Source organism: Schistocerca piceifrons, chromosome 4 (genome assembly GCF_021461385.2).
Source record: "Schistocerca piceifrons isolate TAMUIC-IGC-003096 chromosome 4, iqSchPice1.1, whole genome shotgun sequence".
Taxonomy (NCBI): domain Eukaryota; kingdom Metazoa; phylum Arthropoda; class Insecta; order Orthoptera; family Acrididae; genus Schistocerca; species Schistocerca piceifrons.
Genome location: NC_060141.1, coordinates 300239325 through 300260670, shown reverse-complemented (window position 1 = coordinate 300260670; position 21346 = coordinate 300239325). Strand labels below are relative to the sequence as shown.

The following is a 21346-nucleotide window of genomic DNA, read 5'->3' as shown; positions in this document are numbered from 1 at the left end:
GTGTAGTTTATCACTACATGTTCATGTGTTTTAAATGGTGGAAACTCCAGGTTGGAATATCAACAATGCTGGGAAAAGGGTACAGTGCTACTTACTGTAAAGATGATGCATTGAGTTGCAGACAAGCACAGTGAAAAGGCTGTTATACATTTAACTTTCGGCCAGTGCCTTCTTCAGAAACGGAAAGATGGACACAGTTACAAAAGCAAGGATACCTCATGCACATGACTGCCATATCCAGCAGCAACTCGGACTGGAATGCTGCTGTCACATTGAGCGACAATCTCGAGTGGGGCAGGGAAGGAAGAGGGATACCAGGGTACAGGGCACGGGGGGAGGGAGAAGGGCGCTGTCTGGCGGAGCGTGCAGAGACGAGGTGGAGGCATGACATGACTGCCAGGTGCAGCATCAGGGACTGTGGGGCTGGGAAGTGACAGAGCAGTGAAAGGGGGAGGGGGGGCATGAGGGGGAGGGGAACAGGGAGCATAAAAGGAGAGGAGCAGGGAAGGGTAAATATGAACATGTGCATTAGCAGAGGGTGTCACACCAGGAAGGTTAGGGAATCTGAATAAGGAGGAGATAATACAGTAGAGGGGGGCAGAAACTGTTGAGCGGAGGGTGTGGGCCAGTAAATTACCATAGGTTGAGGCTAGGGTAGTTTTGAGAGTGGAGAATGTATTGTAATGTGGTAATCTACTGTTCCCACAACCTCCACCCAACAGTTTCTGCTCCATCTGTTCTATAACCTCCTCCGTATTCACATTTCTTCATCCTCATTGTGTGCCACCCTCTGCTAATGCAGCTGCCCACATTTCCCCTGCTCTGATCCCCTTGTTTTCCATTCCTCCCCCCCCTCCCTCCCACCTCTGGCATCCCCCCCCCCCCTTCCACCTCCCTGCCTCTACAGCCTCCTGATGCTGCACCTGGCAATCTTGCTGTGCCTCCATCTAGTCCCCTCCACAGACAGCACTTTACTCTCTCCCCACACGTACCCTGCTATCCTTGCACCTTTCCTGCCCTACTCCAGACTGTCGCTCAACGTGACAGTTGCAATCCAGTTAGAGTTGCCAGAGATGGCTGTCATGTGTGGGTGGAGTGTGCATTCAAGTGTAAATGTGTGTGCCCATGTTTCCTTTTCTGAAGAAGGCTTTGGCCAAAAGCTAAATGTGTAACAGCTCTTTCAGTTGCAATGTTATGAAATGGATAGTTCCTACTCACCATGTAGCGGAAGTGCTGAATCGCAGATGCTGAATCGCTATATAGTGAGTAGCAACTATCCTTTTGATAATATTGTTACATTCAAGCCTTTTCAGTTGCCTGTTTGCAACTCAATGTGTTATCTTCATAGTGAGTAGCAATCTATATTTTTCTCACTATTATTGATACAGGTGTTTTAAGTTGTTATAATCAGCTGAGATGTACTGCCCACATTAGCTTGACATACACAAGAACAGTGAAGTGTACTATTTTGCTGTGACAGTTTCCTAGTAATAAAAAAGTGTCTGGAACTATTTATTAATTTTTTAATTTTATTTATTTACTTTCTAGGGGGAGCTTGACTATGAGCTGCAGCAAGGTGATAATGTGATGTTCATATCGACTCTTCATGGAGGCTGAAGAGTCCTGAGCACTGTGCAGCAGTGGAATTTTGGCTTTAACCCTGCTGTTGATGCAGCATTAATATACTAATTTATGTACAATACTTTTCTAAAAATATATGTATATAGATGTATAAACATTCGCTTTCCTGCCATTTAAAACTTTCTAGTTGTTACAGTATGCAGAGTTAGTTGTCACAAAAAGTTCAGTCATTTGTGAATCAGGACGACAACTTTGAATCATCACACAATTCAGGTATTAAGCAAAGCAATGACTGGTAGTGTCTCAGTTAGTTTTCTCTTCTGTCAAAAAGTTCACAACATAATGTCACAAAAACACGTTTGCATTGAAAATGTAGGACATTGAATGAGCTACAAAGTGTCACTTCAAATCCTTAGCCCTGAAACAGTGACACATAAAATGTTTGCCATTGGAAAGTACTAGTTAGACCTAGAGTGACAACTTCACAATGAGATTGATGTCTGGAACATCGTGGCCAATTAAATCTCAGTTTTGAAATGGGATTCGAACCCTGTAAACTTCACTTTTTGCTGGCAAGTGTTCTGTTGGCTTAGCTATCAAAGCACTACTTAGCAGAAGAGATACTGGTGGAATTTAAGCTGTGAGGTTGGTTTGGGAGTCATGCTTACATAGTTCAGTTGGTAGAGCATTTCACTCGTGGAAGGCAAAGGTCTGAGTTTGAGTCCTGGTCTGACACTGTTTTAATCTGCCTGGAAATTTCAAATCAGCTCACACCCTGTGCTGTAGAGGGAAAATTAATTCAGGGTTGATATCTGACTATAACTACTTGACAAAATCTGTTTGTAAGGCAAAGATAATACATAATATGATGAGACCAGACCAGTTTGTTGATGATGGGGCTCTGATAAAGAGGTGTAAAGGAGATTGTGCAATTTTCGGAGCTTTACATTTTGATTGGTGAACTAGAGACCTCATGTGTTGACAAATGATGGTGCAATCTCTCTGTCTTATTTCTCTGCATTGTACAAACTGTATTAAGTGTATGTTCCTTCAGAAGTCTGGAGGCAAGGCTGCAACTTGTGAACCAGTTGTTTGCATAACATTGCTACCAGAACGCAAAATAGATTGTCTAATTTGTTCCACTAAGTCTCTTGCTTTATTACTACAGCCATCTGGCTGTAGACCTATATAGACTCCTAAATTCACAGCCTGGCATCAACTAAGGCAGAGATTTTCAAATCATACTTTCTGCTTGTGTCTGTGTATGTGGGGATGGATATGTGTGTGTGTGCGCGAGTGTATACCCGTCCTTTTTTCCCCCTAAGGTAAGTCTTTCTGCTCCCGGGATTGGAATGACTCCTTACCCTCTCCCTTAAAACCCACATCCTTTCGTCTTTCCCTCTCCTTCCCTCTTTCCTGACGAAGCAACCGTTGGATGCGAAAGCTAGAATTTTGTGTGTATGTTTGTGTTTGTTTGTGTGTCTATTGACCTGCCAGCGCTTTTGTTTGGTAAGTCTCATCATCTTTGTTTTTAGATATATTTTTCCCACGTGGAATGTTTCCCTCTATTATATTGATGTTAATATACAAAAAGATACATGTGGAGGAGCTACTGGAACCACTTGTGTTCCTTTTTAGTGATATGGTTCATCCAAACTTTCTCTTTGCAGACAGTGTCCATCCACACAGAACTGCTCATTCCGATTAACTTTTTTTAAACTTTTAAGATCCTTGTAGGATGAACTGGTTTGTGGATCTTACTCTTATGTTAGGTGAATCTTAATGTCAGCAATAAAATATCAGAAGTTACTCAGGGATATTTTATTAGTGTTTTGGTCCCTGGAACCTATGGTCTGTGGTTGCTCGTTAGAGACTAATTATGATTTAGGAGCATCTCTCCCATAGGACTCAGTGAATCCATACTCAGATGCATTTGTCCAGATCTTTATCAGTAGAATTTTTCTTACTGTGGTATGATACTATTAACGTATAACAGAAGCTGCAGGTAAAACAAACCATGGACAGAATCGAGCAGTATTGAATGCAAACTTAAGGGTGAAGAGTAAATTTGTCATCAGTGTTGGCAGGGGGTGAGTGAAGGAAACACAGTTGTTTCCAAACAAAACATGCAGCGCATGCCACCAAGATGTGGACTGTCATACAGATGTTTTCAGTGCAATACATATACAAAGGTGAACAGGGGTAAGAAATAAAATAAAATGCAAGTACTCTGTACTGAACCACTGGAGACCACCGGTCATTATTTCAAAACACTTGGAAAATATCCCTGAACAACTTCCGGAATGTTGTTGGTGGAGTTTGGGTATATGTCTGGACATGTAGGAAACAAATAAGAGCCTGTTGCTGCCAGCAAAGGGTGTCTTCCAAATCTCTGCTTATGTCTTTCAAGAATGGAACTAATTGCTGATAAAGCTGTTGCACTGCCATACAGACCATTGCAGTTAACGAAATCTTGTCTTAATTGTTTTGTTTTGAAAAAGTGTGTGTGTGTGGGGAGGGGGGGGGGGGGGGGATAGGTGGGGTGAGCACAGGCAAGTTTTATTTATGTATTGTGGACATTTTGTTTTTATGATTTACTTTTGCATACTTCTGTAAGCCTGTCAGCATCCTATCCAGGAAACATTCTCTCATTAACTGAACATGCTTAACCCAGCACTGGTGTGACCTGAAATTCTTACATCAGTGGTCTGTGCAGTGTAGTAGACCCCACGTACTCTCTTGTGTATTTTAAATATTTTAGCATTTGAATTAGTGGCTTAATAAACTGCAAGTTATTGGTATAGGTTAGTAGTATTGTGTATTATTAATATAGATGACAGTGATTGAATGGATTTTTATTTACTAGTTATTAGTCGCATACTGGTTACAAAAATCGAGTCATACAATATTGAAATTAATGTTTTGTGTCCAAAGCTATTGTACTGAAATACTGAACACATTAAATTAACAAAGCTCAATATAATGTAGAAAAAAACTCTAAATTAGGTTATATACATTTACTTGCTCTGCATTACAAAGTCATGTACCATAACAAACACATTGCCAAAAAACCTTTCCATTATTCATAATCTAATTTCTCCTCACCGAGAAAGTCATAACATTATTATGAAATGGTCCATACACAAACATCTGTCACATCTCTTGCAAGTATATTTTGTTTTGTGGTCTTTTGTCCTTGGACATTTTACATGAACACCTTTTTTTTCTAGCTTTGTTTGGAGATTCTTGGGATAATAATTATGTTGCATGTCATCAGCCACATGCAGCCAGTTCTCTAAGGAGATTCACATTTTGTTTCTGATTTACTCAGCTCCTAATAAGTTCTAGAGACAAATTCTTGAAGAACTTCTGATGTATATACTTGGTTCTGGTATTAGAATCATAAGTTATTTGGGAATTAATACCTGCCACATTCTTTAGAGCAAGGGTTCCCAACAAAATTTTCTCGAGGACACCCTCATCGAGCGTGATTGGTATCTTGTCATACCATAGTATCAAGTACCTAAAGAACCCAAATTAGGAGTCTTTTTATACGTTTTCTATTTTTGGTACTTAGAAAAAACATTGACATATTCATTATTGGAAAAATATTCAGCTTAAAACTTTTTCAATTTAGCCATCATTGTTGTTGTTAAATTTTTGATTATTGCTCAAAATCTTTGTCTTCAAATCTGGGTGTTTAGTATAACAAACTCCTTAAAAAAATAAAAATTGAGTATGAACTGAAAATGACACAAAAATATTAAAACTGAGTATATTGGTCTTTCAAGTGTACTACACTTGAGATTGCATTGAGTAGACATGTGAAAAATAAGAAAACACTAATTTAATACAAGGTATTATTTATTTGAAAAAATTCAGTTACAACAGAGTACTCCATCAGTATACAGTTAGTTTTAATTTTCAGTTCTTAATGAGATGAGTTCAATCTGACCTTTGAGTCCATTATTTCTGAAATATTAGGTTCCAAACTGGAAACTTTCACTCCGAAATCCGACCGCATGTCGAGCCGATTCCTATATTTGTTTTTCATGAAAAACAAGGAAGAAAATGCTTGCTCACACCGATATGTGGTTGCAAATGGGAGGATCTTTTTCATTGCCTTATCTCCAAGTTTCTTGTAGTCCTTGTGTGCTGATGCCCAGAAGTCTGTAATTTTATCACAAATGAAAATGTTTATCATCGTACCACAGCTGGACAGATCCACAAGTTGATCTTGCTCTTCTCCAGTGAGGCCTTGGATTTTGTCTATTTCTTCACAGCTGAAGGGATTTCGAATCCATCTGTCGTCAGGGCCAGGTTCAGGGAAATACTCTCTAAAAGTGATGGCTAGGCTGCATAGATACTCGGCTACATTGATCTTGTTCTGGTCAGACAAATTCTCCTCTGATGACTCCAAGAATTGTTTTAAAGTAGAAAAGTTAGTTAGTGACTCGTTTTCTATCCTTGACGCCCAGATCTGACGCTTTTTGGCCATAACACTAATCTTATCCTCAACTTTGAACATGTGTCCTTTTTTTCCTTGTAAACTCAAGTTTAACACATTCAAGTGTTCAAACACATCAGCCAAGTATGCAGCTGAGCAAAGCCAAGAGAAGTTAGTGAGAAAATCCGCATACTTTGTGTCAAGAAGGAAGAGACGAACCTCGTCTCTAAGTTCAAAAAATCTTGACTAGATCCTACCTCGAGAAAGCCATCTTACTTCCGTATGAATAAGAAGTTGCTCATGCTCTCTGCCAATCTCTTTACACAACAAAGAAAATAATCTGGATTGCAGATGTCGAGTTTTAATGTAGTTGATGATTTGAACTACTTTGTTAAGTATCTTTTGCAAAGGTTCAACCAATCTTTTGACTACTAAGGCTTCACGATGGGTACAACAGTACAGTGAGTCCATTTCACCTCAGGGGCTACTGCTTTGATGTGAGCTAGAAGTCTTGTTTTTTTTGCCAGCCATTGACTTTGCTCCACCCATTGACAAGCCTACACATTTTGTCCAGGTGACATTGTGTTCATTGAGATAATTATTTAATGCAGTAAAAATATCGTCTGCTGTTGTATGCAGTAGTTCGCATGAAAAAAGAAAATCTTTGAACACTTGGTCCTCCCATAAGGATCATGCGAAAACCAACATTATAGCTTTTTTTGATATGTCTGTGCTTTCATCCAATTGTGGGGTGTACATGTCACTCACGCAAAGTCTAGCCAGCAATGTTTCTTTGATGTTAACTCCATATCAGTAATTCATCTTTGAACAGTATTATTTGAGAGTGGGACAGTTCTTATTACCTTAGCAGTTGCATCACCTAACATTCTCTTGCAAAGTATTATTGCTAATTGATGGCAGTATAAGGTCCTCAGCAATTGTGTCGTTTTTCCCACATTTAGCAACAAGCTGAGCCACCTCGTAAGACGCAAGGGTTGCATTTTCATTTACATTTGCACCACAGTGTTTGGTAATTGTTTTACGAGATGTTTTCAATTCTCCTAATTTATTTTTGAAAAAATCTAATGACTTACTTTTGTACTCCGGGTGCTTTATTTAAAGATGGCGGCGGAGTTTTGCTGGTTTCATTACATTCATTCGAAAGGCTTTCATAGCAAATTACACATTGAGGTTTATGCTGTTGCTCAGGTCCAGTGAATGTATAACCGATTTCCAAGTAATCAGAGTTATATTTTCTAATTTTTCCATTAAGCTTAACACTGATCTTGGAAGGGTTAGGTTCAAGGGATGCCGACAGTTTAGGTTCAATGGACACTGACAACTTCGGTTCGAGAGTCACTGACTTATTTGCTTGAACATCAAATGCATTTTCTTCCTCTTCATCTGTAGGCCTTTCTCGTTTTAACGAACCACTTTTTGACCAACGGTCCATTTTTAACTACGCGAACTGTAGCTTCCGCGAAAACACTACTGTTTTAATACAGAATATTGAATATGTAAACAACACGGTCTTTGAAAGCACTGGCAGTAAATTAACAATGGCTGATTGTCGTTTGAAATGTGAGTTTCTCTGTAAAGTGACTGTCAGTTGTCAGCTGCAAAGAGGCAGCACGCGCAGTCTAATGGCATACAGCAGAACTATTTGCTTCTATCTAATTCTAGTTTTGCGCCAGAGTGTGCTAGTCTCAGTTGGCTCTAGGAAGACGCTAGACGCAGAAGTTAGTGTTCGCTAAAGCTCTGCTCGTGCAGGAAGCGGCCAAAACAAAAAATCTGTTATCATACGAAATATATTTAATATATTTTTTATTCTAATAGTGTCTTGCGGACCCCTCTGGCATAGCTCGCGGACTCCTGGGGTCTGCGGACCACCTGTTGGGAACCACTGCTTTAAAGTAAAGAACAAGATCAGTGGCCACAGCCTACCTTTTTTTGACACATAATGTGAAGCAAGAAGTTCATCTACAACATCAAGTCCACATTTTGCAATACTATAGAAGATGTTAAACTTTGGTTTAGCTGTATCACCTGTGGAATTATTGATGGTAGCATCATGGTGCATTTTTGACTTGAGTAATACCACTGTACTCTTTTGGGGAACATACAAAACCAAAGTTTTCTCTTCATGAAATCCAAAAATGCTGGAGTGAACTCTTCGACCTCATGTGTTGACAAATAGTAGAATCTCTCTTGTCTCTCTGCATTGAACAAACCATTGTACGTTTACGTTCCTTCATAAGTTTTGAGGTAAGGCTGCAGCTTGTGAACCAGTTATCTGTCATAACATTCCTACTGGAACCCAAAATGGGTTGCATAATTTGTTCTACTAAGTCTTCTGCTTTATTTTTTAACTTTGAAAGGTCCATCTGGCTGATGACCTATATAGACTTCAAAATTCCTGATTTAATACAGCAAGGCATCAACTAAGGTCAAGATTTTCAAATCATAGTTTGCAGTTCCCACAAGATGCTTCTAATGTCTTGTCTAATGCAATGTATTCACTGACAGAGAAATGCTCTATGCAGTTACTTAAAAACTGGTCAAGAACATCTCTAATGGGAACCAATTTGTGTACTTATATCCTTACTGCTAAATTATCTTGGCCATCAAAATGAAGACACTGCAAGAGATTGGAATTTTTGGAAGGACATAGTAGCCCAAGGAAAAAAAAAAGTCTTTTCCAGTTCCATCAGATGCTTAAATCAATCTACTTGTTTTGTTTGGCCCTGCTGAATACAGTAGCACTAGTACTGTCATCATTTGATGTTTCTCTGTGGGTTTTAGTATGTGTTCACGTGAATGCTTCTGTCTCTTTCTACCTGTCTCCTTATGTGTAAACAAAACAATTTTTTCAGTAATGTAAGGAAAGAGATACACTAGCAGTGTAGAATATTGTTTAGCATCACCAACAACACCTGTAAGGTGGGTAATAATGTTATGCGACTTTGTTCGTACGTGATTGATCAACAATTCATACAGTAAACAATTGTTTAAATATGGGTATTAAAGCTATTAAAATGTAAAACTGAAGAAAAGTCCAATAGTCCACTGTAGCTGTATTTATTCAAGTTGATTACATTCCTACACAACTGGTTTCACAACTCTTAAGTTGGACCTTCTGGTGTATATCTGTACAGAATTTTTTGTAATTAATGCTTTGATAATGGGGTATTGAAGTTATCTGAGATATCTTAATGTACTGATTCAATAGACTTAAACTTGAAAGAAAATATTACACATCTACTTAACAAAGCAGGCATTCTAACAGTAGGTTGTGAAAATTATTTTCTCCATTTTGTCGTTCCATCTTCTCCCAGATAATAACTATCACTGACCACGTCTTCATTGTTTCACTTCTTCGTGCTCTGATGATGTGTTGTGATCACTGACAATAACAGCATCTTCTTCATCATCATCATCAGATGCAATTGCTCCCTGATCAAGTAAGTCATCAATCAATGCTTGTAATTGGTCCCTTAGGATCCTGTAAGGATCCATCTACAGCAGTATTTGCTACTATTAGTTACACAGTAAAATATTGTATCATATCCAAAAAGGCAATGGCAAGGAAAGCGTTTCTGAAGAAGAGAAATTTGTTAACATCGAGTATTGATTTAAGTGTCAGGAAGTCATTTTTGAAAGTATTCGTATGGAGTGTAGCCATGTATGGAAGTGAAACATGGACGATAAATAGTTTGGACAGGAAGAGAATAGAAGCTTTTGAAATGTGGTGCTACAGAAGAATGCTGAAGATTAGATGGGTAGATCACATAACTAATGAGGTATTGAATAGAATTGGGGAGAAGAGGAGTTTGTGGCACAACTTGATGAGAAGAAGGGACCGGTTGCTAGGACAAGTTATGAGGCACCAAGGGATCACAAATTTAGCATTCGAGGGCAGTGTGGAGGGTAAAAATCGTAGAAGGAGACCAAGAGATGACTACACTAAGCAGATTCAGAGGGATGTAAGTTGCAGTAGGTATTGAGAGATGAAGAAACTTGCACAGGGTAGGGTAGCATGGAGAGCTGCATCAAACCAGTCTCAGGACTGAAGACCACAACAACTACAACAACATCCAAAATGCGATGAAATAGATACCTTAACTTTTCTTCTTGTGGGATGATAGTGGTAAGTTGGGGTTTCACAAACCCCAGCAAGCTCAAACTTGGTTCAACACCACCTCACAAAGTCCTGTTCACAACTAAAGTTACAGAAACACACTTTGAAAATCCAGGATGGAATGTAACAATATTATGAAAAGGATGGTTGCTACTCACCGTATAGTGGAGATGCTGAGTCGCAGATAGGCACAACAAAAAGACTGTCATAAAATAAGCCTTTGGCCAACAAGACCTTTGTTCAAACACACACACACACACACACACACACACACACACACACACACAACCACAGAACCTCTGGAAGCTGAAGCCAGACTACGAACAGCGCAGCAGTAGCAGCAGCAGCAGCAGTGCATGATGGGAGAGGCAACTGGGAGGGGGTAAGGAGGAGGCTGGGGTTGGGAGAAGGGCAGATAGCAGGGTAAGGGTGTGGGATGGTGAAGTGCTGTAGGGGAGTGTGCAGGGATAAGGTGGAGAGAGGGTAGGGCAGCTAGGTGCAGACGGGAGGGTAGAGGGAGGGCACCCTGCAACCCACAGTAAAATATATAAATAAAAAAATGTTTTCTTTGATCTCTTTGTGACTTCACAGCAATTTTAGTGGCTTTTTGCCTTTCACTATCATCGTACTCCCTCAGATTTAATCTTGTTCTCCCTATTTAATCCTTTCTGTGATTTTTTTCCCCCCACATATTTGGATGTATTTTTGCAAATTTTCAGGTGTAATTCTACGCCATGTACATGTGTGTGTATAGAGGGAAACATTCTACGTGGGAAAAATATATCTAAAAACAAAGATGATGTGATTACCAAACGAAAGCGCTGGCACGTTGATAGACACACACCAACAAACACACACACACACACAAAATTCAAGCTTTCGCAACAAACTGTTGCCTCATCAGGAAAGAGGGAAGGAGAGGGAAAGACGAAAGGATGTGGGTTTTAAGGGAGAGGGTAAGGAGTCATTCCAATCCCGGGAGCGGAAAGACTTACCTTAGGGGGAAAAAAGGACGGGTATACACTCGCGCGCACACACACACACACACACACAATATGTCTGCTTGTGTCTGTATATGTGTGGATGGATATGTGTGTGTGTGCAAGTGTATACCCGTCCTTATTTCCCCCTAAGGTAAGTCTTTCCGCTCCCGGGATTGGAATGACTCCTTACCCTCTCCCTTAAAACCCACATCCTTTCGTCTTTCCCTCTCCTTCCCTCTTTCCTGATGAGGCAACAGTTTGTTGTGAAAGCTTGAATTTTGTGTGTATGTTTGTGTTTGTTTGTGTGTCTGTCGACCTGCCAGCACTTTCATTTGGTAAGTCACTACATCTTTGTTTTTAGATATATTTTTCCTATGTGGAATGTTTCCCTCTATTATAACCATATATATATATATATTTTTCACATTTTTGCCATCACCATGGATTCTTGTTCCTTCCATCTGCATCAATATAGAAAAGTTTCCTTATCCTTAGCCAGAACCCAATCCCAAATACTGTTTCTGCGTTGTTGCTTGGCACATGGAATCCCCCCAAATGGGGGATGACCTCCATGTGTTCTGATTCCGCCAATCCTTAGCCCTCACCAACATAGTCCTGCAAAACCATATGAAACAAGCCCAAACATTCTTGCAATACCTTCTCTCCATGTGTAAAATTCTCCTCCTATGCAATCCCAAATTCCTGGAACCCATATCCATTGAAACTCTTGCCCTCCAGGAACTAGAGCAATATGCCACCTAACAAACTCTCCACCCTGCTTGCTTCCTACTCCTGCCTTGGAGTACCACTGTCTACCACCTCTACAACAACCACCAAACCTCCCCCATATCCCCTCATAGCTGACAAACCCTGTCTTGCAAACCTATTACATTTACTCTATCCTCCAAAACTCCCTCCCACCACCACACAGAATCCAGAACCTAAACAGACCCAAAACAGACATGAATGTTTCCTCCAAAAGCCTTAGCCCCCCAGAAATATCAGTCATGCAGGACTTGTTAAAGACCTTCTCTCTGTTCCTACAGTGGAAACACTTTTTGCCGCCAACCCTGCCAATGAGATTCAACCAAGGACCAATGCTGAACCTTGCCTGACTCAGTTCACTCCTCCATTCATCTGTGATCCATCCCCACTGCCCCCAAATCACCCCCTGTTAACTTTCCAGAATTTCTTAACTTTGCCTCACCATCGTTCCGTAAATCCCTCAACATGCAAACTAACTTTACATCCGCAGAAATGACCGCAGTCCACAACCTAACAACTGATCCCAATCTTATAATCGTACCTGTGGACAAAGGCTCCACCACTGTAGTTTGGAACCAGAAGGACTGCCTGACAGAAGGGCTCTGCCAGCTGTCAGATAATTCCACCTATAAACTTTGCACAGTGACCTCGTTCCAGAAATCCAGCAGGATCTCCAGTCTGTCTTCAAATCTTTAGGCCCAGCCCAGAACCTCTTCCCAGAGTCCATCTCTCTCTCCTCACTCCTATCACTCCCCTCACTCCTTCCTCCTACATGCTTCCTAAAGTCCATAAACACCACCACCCAGTACGCCGGTACGCCCCATTGTGGCCAGTTACTGTGCCGCCCCCTCCCCCCCCCCCCCCCCCCCCAAATTGAGAGAATCTCTGCTCATGTAGACCAACACCTTCAGTGTATTACCCTGAACCTACCCTCCTATATAAAAAATACCAACCATTTCCTCCACCAAATCTCCACAGTCCCTGCTTCTTTACCTCATGGTGCCCTGCTCGTCACTATTGATGCTGCCTCTCTTCACACTAACATCCCCAATGCGCATGGCCTTACTGCTATTGAACACTACCTTTCCCAATGTCTGATATATTCCAAACCATTATTTCTCCTTTGAAGACATTACCTACAAACAAGTCCAGGTGGACACCTGCATGACACCATCCTATGCCGACCTGTTCATGGGCCATCTAGAGGAATCCTTCCTAAACTCCTCATCTGGTCCAGATTCATTGATGATGTCTTTGTGATCTGGATTGAGGGTGAGGACACCCTATCCACATTCCACCAGGACCTCAACAGCTTCTCCTCCATTTGTTTCACCTGGTCGTACTCAGCTCAACAAGCCGCCCTCCTAGGTGTTGACCTCTGCCTCAAAGAAGGCTAAATCAGTACCTCTGTCCGTATCAAACCTACTAACCACCAGCAATATCTCTACTTCAATAGCTGCCAAACGTTCCATACCAAGATGTCCCCTCCATACAGCCTAGCCACCTATGGCTGTTGCATCTGCAGTGAAAAGTGGTCCCCCTCAAGATATTCCAAGGGTCTCTCTGAAACGTTCACAGATCATAATTATCCTCTCAACTTTGTACAGAAATAGATCTCCTGTGCCTATCTTTCCAGTCATTCACCACCTCCCAAAGTCTCACTGTTCAGCCAGAGAGGAACATTGCCCTCATAACTCAGTAACACCTACAACTGGAGCAACTGAATTACACTCTCCTCCAGGGTTTCGACTACCTCTCGTTGTGCCCTGAAATGAGAAATGTCTTGCCCACCATCCTTCCCATCTCTCCCACAGTGGTATCCTGCTGTCCACTGAACCTACACAATATACTTGTCCATCCCTACACAACCCTCCTCCCATCCCCTTACCTCATGGCTCATATCCCTGTAATAGACCTAGGTGCAAGATCTGTCCCATACATCCTCCCACCACAACCTACTCCAGTCCAGTCACAAACATCACCCATCCCATCAAAGGTAGGGCTACCTGTGCCAGTCACGTGATCTACTAGCCAAGCAGCAACCACTGTGCTGCATTCCATATGGGGATGACAACCAACAAGCTGTCTGTCCACATGAAACAACTGGACCACCTTGTTGCTGAGCACGCCAGCCAACATGAAATTCTTCCTTTCAGTGACTACTCCAAAGCCTGTGCCATGTGGATCCTTCTCACCACCACCAGCTTTTCTGAATTGTGCAGGTGGGAACTCTCCCTGCAATATATCCTACATTCCTGTTCACCCTCCTGGCCTCAACCTCCGTTAATCATTGTCTGCACCCATCTTGCCCCTTTTCCTGTTCCCATTCTGGCACCATTCTACCAACGAACCCAGTCTCTCCCCCCCCCCCCCCCCTTCCCCTGCTCTCCATCTAACCTACCAAATGCACCTAGCTGCCCTACCCTCTCTCTGCCTCGCCCCTGCATGCTCCCCAGCAGCACTTCACCGTCCCCCACCCCTACCCTGCTATCTCTCTCCTTCCCCACCCCAGTCTCCTCCTTACCCCCACCCAGTTGCCTCCTATCATGCATTGCTGCTGCTCGTAGTCTGGCTTCAGCTGCCAGAGGGACTGTGGTCGTTTGTGTGTGTGTGTGTGTGTGTGTGTGTGTGTGTGTGTGTGTGCTATTTTTGACAGGGGCCTTGTTGGCTGAAAGCTTATTTTATGTTAGTCTTTTTATTGTACCTATCTGTGACTCAGCATCTCCACTATATGGTGAGTAGCAACTATCCTTTTCATAATATAGAAACCCACTTGGGCCACTCTACTGACATCGTGTGGCAGCTACCTGGAAGAGCAAAGCAATGTGATGTGTTGTCTAGTGATTATCTGTAGGAATTCATTTTATAGGGTATATCACAACCCTACACACCGTAGCTGGATTAACTTTTGCACTGAACTGTTACTGGAATTAGCATTGCATCAACACTGTAATACCTGACAAAAGTAGAAGATATGGTAAAGAATGATTGAAAACATGTTTTAGAAATGGTAATTAAAAGAGTTTTTGTGGATTTCTCAAATAATTCCAGACTAATGTCAGATTCACACCAGGTGTTTCCACTGTTTGGAGATAATGAAAAGCATTTCTTTTGTAGTGCCACAACCCAGTCCTTCATAGGAAGATTAGTAGTCTTTAACAAAAGTAAAAAAAAGTAGCATGGAAACGTCATAGAGCATTGTGTTAACAGGAGTGGAAGCTGCTGGAAGAGGTTAGCTATCTGGGCCATGTCATTAGTAATGACTGTGTGAGGACTGAGCCAAGGTTAATACAGGCAGTAGAGTTTCTGGTACCACAAACGACCAAGGAATTACAGTCTTTTTCTCAGTCTCACAGATTATTATGAAAAATTCATGAAGGGGTTATCGAACATTGCCAGCCCACTTACACAGTTGCTGAAGAAGGGGATTAAGTTTGCATGGTTGGAATTGTGAGGAAACATTTGTTGAGTTGAAGAGAGTATTGATGTGTAGTCTGGTGTTGGTATTTCCAGACTTTCGGGAGTTCATATTATCATGTGACGTGTCAATTCATGCTCTGGGGTGTATTTTGAGCTATGAGATTAACGGACAGGAACGTCCTATTGCCTACATATTAAGACAGTTGATCACAGTAGAGAAGAATTATTCTACAACAGAAAGGGAAATGCTTAGCTGGATATACAGAGTGATGTACTTATGTTACCTGTACGATGAATTATTCTGCAACAGAAAAGGAAATGTTTAACTTCTAGAATGAGATTTTCACTCTGCAGTGGAGTGTGTGCTGATATGAAACTTCCTGCCAGATTAAAACTGCGTGCCCGACCTGAGACTCGAACTTGGGACCTTTGCCTTTTGCGGGCAAGTGCTCTACCATCTGAGCTACCGAAGCACGACTCACGCCCCGGTACTCACAGCTTTACTTCTGCCAGAGCACTTGCCCACGAAAGGCAAAGGTCCCGAGTTCGAGTCTCGGTCGGGCACGCAGTTTTAATCTGCCAGGAAGTTTTCAATGTTTAACTTGATATATGGGGTAACATACTCCTGGTGTTACCTGAAGGAATTTCAAGGTAGTGATGGACCATGATGCTTTGAAGTGTTACTTAGTTTGAAGGACTCATTCAGTAGATTGACAAGGTGAGCATTGAAACTCGGTGAATTCGTGTATGAAGGAATCCACAACCAGGAAGGAAACATGGCCAATGCAGACGGGCTTAGAAAACAACTGTAGTACAGGCACTAGATCACGACCTTGGGGAATGGCAAGCAGCGCAGAAGGTGAAGAATGTAAGTAGTTTGGCAAGCAACAACAGTTTAGCATGCACAATGGATTGTTACGTAGAGAGACAAAATTGGGGCCACAGGTAGTGGTGCCAGCCAAGCTGAAACTAGAAGTGTTACACGAGATGGATGATCACTTTTATCAAGCCATGGGGGATCTCGGGCAACAAATCAGTGTGTGGAAGAAAAGTATTAGCGGAAGGGAAAGAAGGATGATAATGATTAATAAGTCAAGAATTCTGTAAATTGAGCACATTGAGTGGATTTGAGTCAGAAGCAGGTACTGTAACAAAGGCTACTAGAAGCAATGCAAACATTCAATTTATTGGGGTGGACATGTTAGACCCTTTCAACTAATCATTGGTAGGTAATCATTATGTGCTTTATTATAATTTTGTGTGTGAATCACTATGTTTGTTTGCAATCAGGTTATTAATTTTCATTGGTTCAAAAGTGGTTCAAATGGCTCTGAGCACTATGGGACTTAACATCTGAGGTCATCAGTCCCCTAGAACTTAGAACTACTTAAACCTAACTAACCTAAGGACATCACACACATCCATGCCCGAGGCAGGATTCGAACCTGCGACCGTAGCGGTCGTGCGGTTCCAGACTGAAGCGCCCAGAACCGCTCGGGCACACCGAATTTTCATTGGTAATGACCATTTTCAGACCTAGAAAATAAAAGCACGTAGAGGTAACCTAATTTACAAAACACTCGTATTGATATGAATTTAAAGGAGAAAACAATAAAAGAAGTGTACCAGATATCCATACCTGAATAAGAAAGTGTTGTATTTTACATATTACGCTATTACATGCGATGCTGCATTCAAAATCATTAGCCATTTTGGCTACTTAAGCAAATAACATTATGGCATGTATGCAGCGGCAAGAAACATGCCTCCATCAAAGGCCCACTAGATGTCGCCACTGCGTTATTTCAAAGAAGTACATTCCTTATACTCAAGTGTATAAAAAGTTAATTCACATCTTATACAAGTAAAATGCAGCAGATAAAACAGAAACAATTGTGCTTGCATGTCATAAAAAATGTAATAGGAAAAGAGATGTTATTAAAACAAATGTATTTTAGCAGATTATATAATTCTCTGCATAATTGAAACAATTTAATTACAGAAAGAATTACAGCCACTAGTGAAAACATTATCAAATGTGATCAGTGCCCTGATGAAACATGCCCGCCAGTCGGGGGCTCACAATAAACACAACAGTAAAAATTCACATACAACAGTTGTTGTTGTGGTCTTCAGTCCAGAGACTGGTTTGTTGCAGCTCTCCATGCTACTCTATCCTGTGCAAGCTGCTTCATCTCCCAGTACCTACTGCAACCTACATCCTTCTGAATCTGCGTAGTATTTTAATCACTTGGTCTCCCTCTACAATTTTTACCCTCCAATACTAAATTGGTGATCCATTGATGCCTCAGATCATGTCCTGCCAACCGATCCCTTCTTCTAATCAAGTTGTGCCACAAATTTCTCTTCTCTCCAATTCTATTCAATACCTCCTCATTAGTTATGTGGTCTACCCATCTAATTTTCAGCATTCTTCTGTAACACCACATTTCGAAAGCTTCTATTCTCTTCTTGTCTAAACTATTTATCGTCCATGTTTCACTTCCTTACATGACTACACTTCACACAATTTCAGAAACGACTTCCTAACATTTAAATCTATACTTGATGTCAACAAATTTCTCTTCTTCAGAAATGCTTTCCTTTCCATTGCCACTCTACATTTTATATCCTCTCTACTTTGACCATTATCAGTTATTTTGCTCCCCAAATAGCAAAATTCATTTACTACTTTAAGTGTCTCATTTCCTAATCTAATTCCCTCAGCATCACCTGATTTAATTTGACTCCATTCCATTATCCTCGTTTTACTTTTGTTGATGTTCATGTTATATCCTCCTTTCAAGACACTGTCCATTCCATTCAACTGCTCTTCCAGGTCTTTTGCTGTCTCTGAGAATTACAATGTCATCAGCAAACCTCAAAGTTTTTATTTCTTCTCCATGGATTTTATTTCCTACTCCTTTTTTCTTTTGTTACCTTTACTGCCTCACTCCCTTCCCAACCACTGCTTCCCTTTCATGCTCCTCTACACTTACAATTGCCATCTAGTTTTTGTACAAATTGTAAATAGCCTTTCACTCCCTGTATTTTGCCCCTGCCACCCCAGAATTTGAATGAGAGTATTCCAGTCAACATTGTCAACAGCTTTCTCTAAGTCTACAAATGCTAGAAAGGTAGGTTTGCCTTTCCTTATTGTAGTCATAGGAACAGTACTGCCTCACGTGTTCCAACATTTCTACGGAATCCAAACTGATCTTCCCCGAGGTCAGCTTCTACCAGTTTTTCCATTCATCTGTAAAGAATTCATGTTAGTATTTTGCAGCCATGACTTATTAAACTGATAGTTCGGTAATTTTCACATCTGTCAACACCTGCTTTATTTGGGATTGGAATTATTATATTCTTCTTGAAGTCTGAGGGTATTTCATCTGTCGTATATATTTTGCTCACCAGGTGGTAGAGTTTTGTAAGGGCTGGCTCTCCCAAGGCTATCAGTAGTTTTAATGGAATGTTGTCTGCTCCCGGGGCCTTGTTTCAACTTAGATCTTTCAGTGCTTTGTCAAACTCTTCATGCAGTATCATATCTCCCATTTCATCTTTATCTACATCCTCTTCCATTTCCATAATATTGTCCTCAAGTACATCGCCCTTGTATAGACCCTCTATATACTCCTTCCACCTTTCTGCTTTCCCTTCTTTGCTTAGAACTGGGTTTCCATCTGAGCTCTTGATATTCGTACAAGTGGTTCTCTTTTCTCCAAAGGTCTCTCTAATTTTTCAGTATCTAGCTTACCCCTAGTTATATGTGCCTCTACATCTTTACATTTGTCCTCTAGCCATCCCTGCTTAGCCATTTTGCACTTCCTGTCGATCTCATTTGGAGACTTTTGTATTCCTTTTTGCCTGCTTCATTTACAGCATTTTTATATTTTCTCCTTTCATCAATTAAATTCAATATTTCTTCTGTTACCCAAGGATTTCTACTTGCCCTCATCTTTTTACGTACATGATCCTCTGCTGCCTTCACTATTTCATCTCTCAAAGCTACCCATTCTTCATATACTGTATTTCTTCTCCCATTCTTGTCAATCATTCCCTAATGCTCTTCCTGAAACTCTCCACAACCTCTGGTTCTGTCAGTTTACCCAGATCCCATCTCCTTAAATTCCCACATTTTCAGGTTTAATCTACAGTTCATAACCAATAGATTGTGGTCAGAATGCACATCTGCCCCTGGAAAGGTCTTACAATTTAAAACCTGGTTCCTAAATCTCTGTGTTACCATTATATAATCTATCTGAAACCTGTTAGTATCTCCAGGATTCTTCTGTGTGTGCAACCTTCTTTCATGATTCTTGAACCAAGTGTTAGCTATGATTAAGTTATGCTCTGTGCAAAATTCTACCAGGCGGCTTCCTCTTTCATTCCTTACCCCCATTCCATATTCACTTACTATGTTCCCTTCTCTTCCTTTCCTTACTATTGAATTCCAGTCACCAATGACTATTAAATTTTCGTCTCCTTTCACTATCTGAATAATTTCTTTTATCTCATCATACATTTCATCAATCTCTTCGTCATCTGCGGAGCTAGTTGGCGTATAAGCTTGTACTACTGTGGTAGGTGTGGTCTCCATGTCTATTGTGGCCACAATAATGCATTCACTATGCTGTTTGTAGTAGCTTACTCGCACTCCTATTTTTTTAATTCATTATTAAACCTACTCTTGCATTACCCCTATTTGATTTTGTTAAAACTTCAGAATCTGATATTATCCACATCACACTAGTTGCACAGCTTACATCCCTGTAAAACAGCTTTCGGTTCTAGTTTTTACTCAAATAAACACCTAAGACTTTATAATATGGTGGACCTAATATTGATCCCTGTGGCAAACATTAGATAGATTCCTTTGTGTAGTTACTTTATAAGTTGTGTTCCTGGTTAGTGTGTTACCAGAAATGCTTTGCAATTTTCTTACAGTAACCTGATATGAACAATGTATATGTAGGTGAATAACAAGTCATAATTATATAATAGCAAGGAATATATGTAGACTACACCATGGTGTATTTCTGTTTCTTTTTCAGGGGCACTGTAAGTCAGGATAAATGAGGGTAATCTTCACAATTACATCACAACAGTTACAGAAAGCAAGCATATGGCCGATACTTGTATTACATGTATTTGATTTTGAGAGCATACAGTTAGCTCCTCCTTTCATTTGCAGTCATGTAGAAAGTGTAGCATGCTGAGGCATGAATGATTGGTGGCGATACGCTATAGGGTCTAGGGCAAACAATGTCAGTTACAAAGAGCATTATTGACCTTGGTACATGGCATAGTGAGGCAGGCGTGCCTCTCCTCACTGACCCTGGCTGGACCCACTTTGGCAGTGGCTTCTGCCTGAGGCTGCTGGACTACGCATCTCATGCTGCTGAGACCAGCCGCCCCTGTAGGTCATGGACATCACATCAGCAGTGCATCAAGTGCTGCAATCGCGCCCCATTTGGGAGGTGGCCCCTCGGCTCTGCATATACATGTGTGGTGGTGATGTATGCACTACTTTCCTCAGTGTCATGCAGATCCAGTGGCCACTCGCCTCACTGTGACAGAACACGTAGGTGGCTTTGTGTGGGGTATGAATCGCTGCCCTCAGATAGCAGTCGACTGGCAGCTGGGACTGTGGTACCGAGTCATGCTAGGAAATCAGAATCAACAGGTGCAGACAGCAGATCAGCTGGGCTGAGACACCAAGTCCCACGAGTGACTTGGTGGAGATGGCAGGTGCAGCCTAGTGTAGAACCCATGGCTGCAGCTGGTGGAGCCTGGTCATCTTGCTGTACAGCATTGCTCAAATGTCGTGGTGGTACTTCTGGATTTCAGCAATAATGAGTGATTCCTGCCTTAAAATCCAGGCTTATTCATATACCTCTAGAGCCCACATGTATCACTAGCCATGTTGCCAAAATAAGAGACTTGCCCTGGCGTGATGACACCACACCACTTGAGACATGGTTACGGCTGCAGTGTACTGTTTACCATTGA

At 41.2% G+C, this 21346-nt stretch overlaps 1 protein-coding gene across 2 annotated transcripts in view; it reads left to right on the top strand.

Annotated features, from left to right (window-relative positions):
- Nucleotides 1-2727, top strand: part of LOC124795241 (ubiquitin-related modifier 1) — a 67883-nt gene extending 65156 nt beyond the window's left edge. For both annotated transcript variants that reach the window (XM_047259170.1, XM_047259169.1), the window contains exon 5: nt 1549-2727. In XM_047259170.1, the coding sequence (XP_047115126.1) occupies nt 1549-1617 (69 nt within the window). In that variant the 3' untranslated portion in view covers nt 1618-2727. The remainder of the gene's footprint in view (nt 1-1548) is intronic.
- Nucleotides 2728-21346: the final 18619 nt, after the last annotated feature.